The sequence below is a fragment of the Panthera onca genome, chromosome E1, assembly GCF_046562875.1.
Source record: "Panthera onca isolate mPanOnc1 chromosome E1, mPanOnc1 haplotype 2, whole genome shotgun sequence".
Classification (NCBI taxonomy): Eukaryota; Metazoa; Chordata; class Mammalia; order Carnivora; family Felidae; genus Panthera; species Panthera onca.
In genome coordinates, this window is record NC_138352.1 from 1,319,490 (window position 1) to 1,321,709 (window position 2,220).

The 2,220-nt window shown below is 60.7% G+C and overlaps 1 protein-coding gene across 2 annotated transcripts; it reads right to left on the bottom strand.

Moving 5' to 3' along the window:
- Positions 1–345: 345 nt before the first annotated feature.
- On the bottom strand, positions 346–1,679 carry LOC132687459 (somatotropin). 2 transcript variants are annotated; one of them, XM_078436983.2, is made up of 4 exons: positions 1,510–1,679; positions 1,180–1,296; positions 858–1,019; positions 346–582 (listed from the first exon to the last, which is right to left on the bottom strand). In XM_078436983.2, the coding sequence occupies exons 1-4, from the start codon at positions 1,591–1,593 to the stop codon at positions 382–384; spliced, it is 564 nt and encodes a 187-aa protein (XP_078293109.1). In that variant the 5' UTR covers positions 1,594–1,679; the 3' UTR covers positions 346–381. The 2 variants fall into 2 exon arrangements, with proteins under 2 accessions (XP_078293109.1, XP_078293110.1); XM_078436984.1 differs by lacking the exon at positions 1,180–1,296.
- Positions 1,680–2,220: the final 541 nt, after the last annotated feature.

Sequence of the window (2,220 nt, forward strand, 5' to 3'; positions counted from 1 at the left end):
GGGGCTAGATTTGGTGTTGTGGTGCCCACGGGGGAGAGAGGAACACCTCCAGGTACTCGATAGGGGTGCTCCTGACCTATGACTGCCCAGAGAGCTGGGACCTCAGACCTGGGCAGGGACCCGATGTGTGATGGAGAGGAATAAATGTGTCGGTTTCTTTCTAGCCCAGGAAGAATCAGGTCAGGTATCATTCCCAGTCGGCCCCCACAGGATGTCTGCGGCTGTCTTCCCAGCCTGGACCTTGCCCCACATAATAGAATGACACCTACTCAGATGATACGATGCAACTTAATTTTATTAGGAAAGCACAGTGAGCACTGGAGTGGCACTTTCCAGGGTCAGGGGAGGCGCTGGGGAGGGGGCAACCGAGATGCCCACCAACTAGAAGGCACAGCTGCTTTCCACGAAGCGGCGACACTTCATGACCCGCAGGTACGTCTCAGCCTTGTGCAGGTCCTTCTTGAAGCAGGACAGGAGCCCATAGTTCTTGAGCAGCGCGTCGTCACTGCGCAAGTTTGTGTCAAACTTGTCGTAGGTTTGCTTCAGGATCTGCCCGGCCCGGGGGCTGCCATCTTCCAGCTCCTGCAAAAAGGGGAAGAGGGACGGAGAGGCCCAGTCTTTGGCCACTGCTCCTTCCCTGTCCCTCTGTGGGTGGCCCTCCCCTCCAGGGCTCCAACAAGGGCACGGAGGATTCACGGTGGGGAAACGAGTAAGCTTTCTCAGGGGTCAAGGCTGGACTGTTTACTACAAAGAAAGGGGCGGCCTCTCCCAGTGCACGCAAGCCCCCACCCCTCAGTTAAGTCAGCCTGGCTGCCACCAGGCCCCAAAGAGGGGACCCGCAGCGCCACGGTCCCCACCCGCATCAGGGCTTGGATGCCTTCCTCCAGGTCCTTGAGCTTCTCGTAGACCCTGTCCGAGGTGCCGAACACCAGGCTGTTGGTGAAGACCCTGCTGAGGAATTGCACGGGCCCGAGCCACGACTGGATGAGCAGCAGGGAGAAGCGGAGCAGCTCTACGTCCTGTGGATGGAGGGGGCGGTGGGCACGCCAGCCTCTGCCCCAGGGGCCGCCCACCTGCCTCCCTGCACACCCTCGGCCCCAGGGAGAAGGCTGCCCAGGGCCTGAATCCTGCAGACGAGGGAGGCCCCTGATCCTTGGCCGGGCGTCCCTGGCCACTCACGGATCTCTGCTGGGCCTCGTCCTTGCCCGTGGGGGCCGGGATGGTCTCCGAGAAGCAGAAGGCAGCCTGCGCGTTCTGGATGGAATACCTCTGTCCCTCCGGGATGTACGCCCGCTCCTGCAGAAAGAATGCCCGCCGGGGTCTCAGCTGCACGGTCCTCATCACTGCTTCATTCGGAAGCTCCCTCAGTTTGTGCTCAGCTGACAGCCTCTTCACTTGGATGAAATAACCCTGAGCTCCTCAGTTTCCTCCCATTACGTCCCAGGGGTGATATTCACACCTTCTTGCGCCCCCCTGCCCCCCACCGGCGCCCATTCCTGGGGAACTTACAAACTCTTTGTAGGTGTCGGCGGCCAGCTGGTGCAGGTGCTGGGCCCGGAGCACGGCGTTGGCAAACAGACTGGACAAGGGCATGGCTGGGAAGGCGCCCACCTCCTGGGGCCAGGGCAGGCAGAGCAGGGCAAACGCCAGGAGCACAGAGTTCCGAGGGCCTACAGAGAGGGACCCAGAGGGCGAGGCCGTGGCCCAGACAGCAAGAGGCCTCTGTTTCCCGTCAGCCCTTCCCCTCCCCGCCCGGGGACGGAGAACATTTAAAACTTGGCCAAATGTCTGGGCATAGATGTCTCTGCTCACATTCAGCAGCCCCAAAGCCCAGGGTTAGTATCCCCATCCACATGCCGGGCCACCGCCTTGTGCCTCAGTATACACTGAACCCAAAGGGATTTTAGGGGCACTTACCTGCAGCCATCACAGCTGGGGATGAGCCGTCCACAGGACCCTGAGCGGTTTGGGGAGCCGGGTGCTGGGATCCTGGAATCAGTCCCTTGCGGGCCCTTTTTATACCCTGGTCCCTTCTCTATCCCCCTCCGCCCCCACTTATTTTCTCTATACATTTATGCATCGGGCCACTGGCCGGCCTGTGCTGATGGATAATTTAGAGTCTCCTCCCTCTTGTCCTGTTCCCGCTCTTCTTGGGGTCATGTCCCCCAGGCCTTCCCTGCCATCTTCCCCTGTCTGCTGTCACCAGCCCTGAGGGTTGTG

What these genes read in the sequence shown, in the direction of transcription:
- LOC132687459 (XM_078436983.2), bottom strand. Translation starts at nt 1,593, where the DNA reads ATGCCCTTGTCCAGTCTGTTTGCCAACGCCGTGCTCCGGGCCCAGCAC. An exon ending in CCGACACCTACAAAGAGTTT is followed by an intron (nt 1,297 to 1,509) that starts GTAAGTTCCCCA and finishes TTCTTTCTGCAG; the next exon opens with GAGCGGGCGTACATCCCGGA. An exon ending in ACGAGGCCCAGCAGAGATCC is followed by an intron (nt 1,020 to 1,179) that starts GTGAGTGGCCAG and finishes CTCCATCCACAG; the next exon opens with GACGTAGAGCTGCTCCGCTT.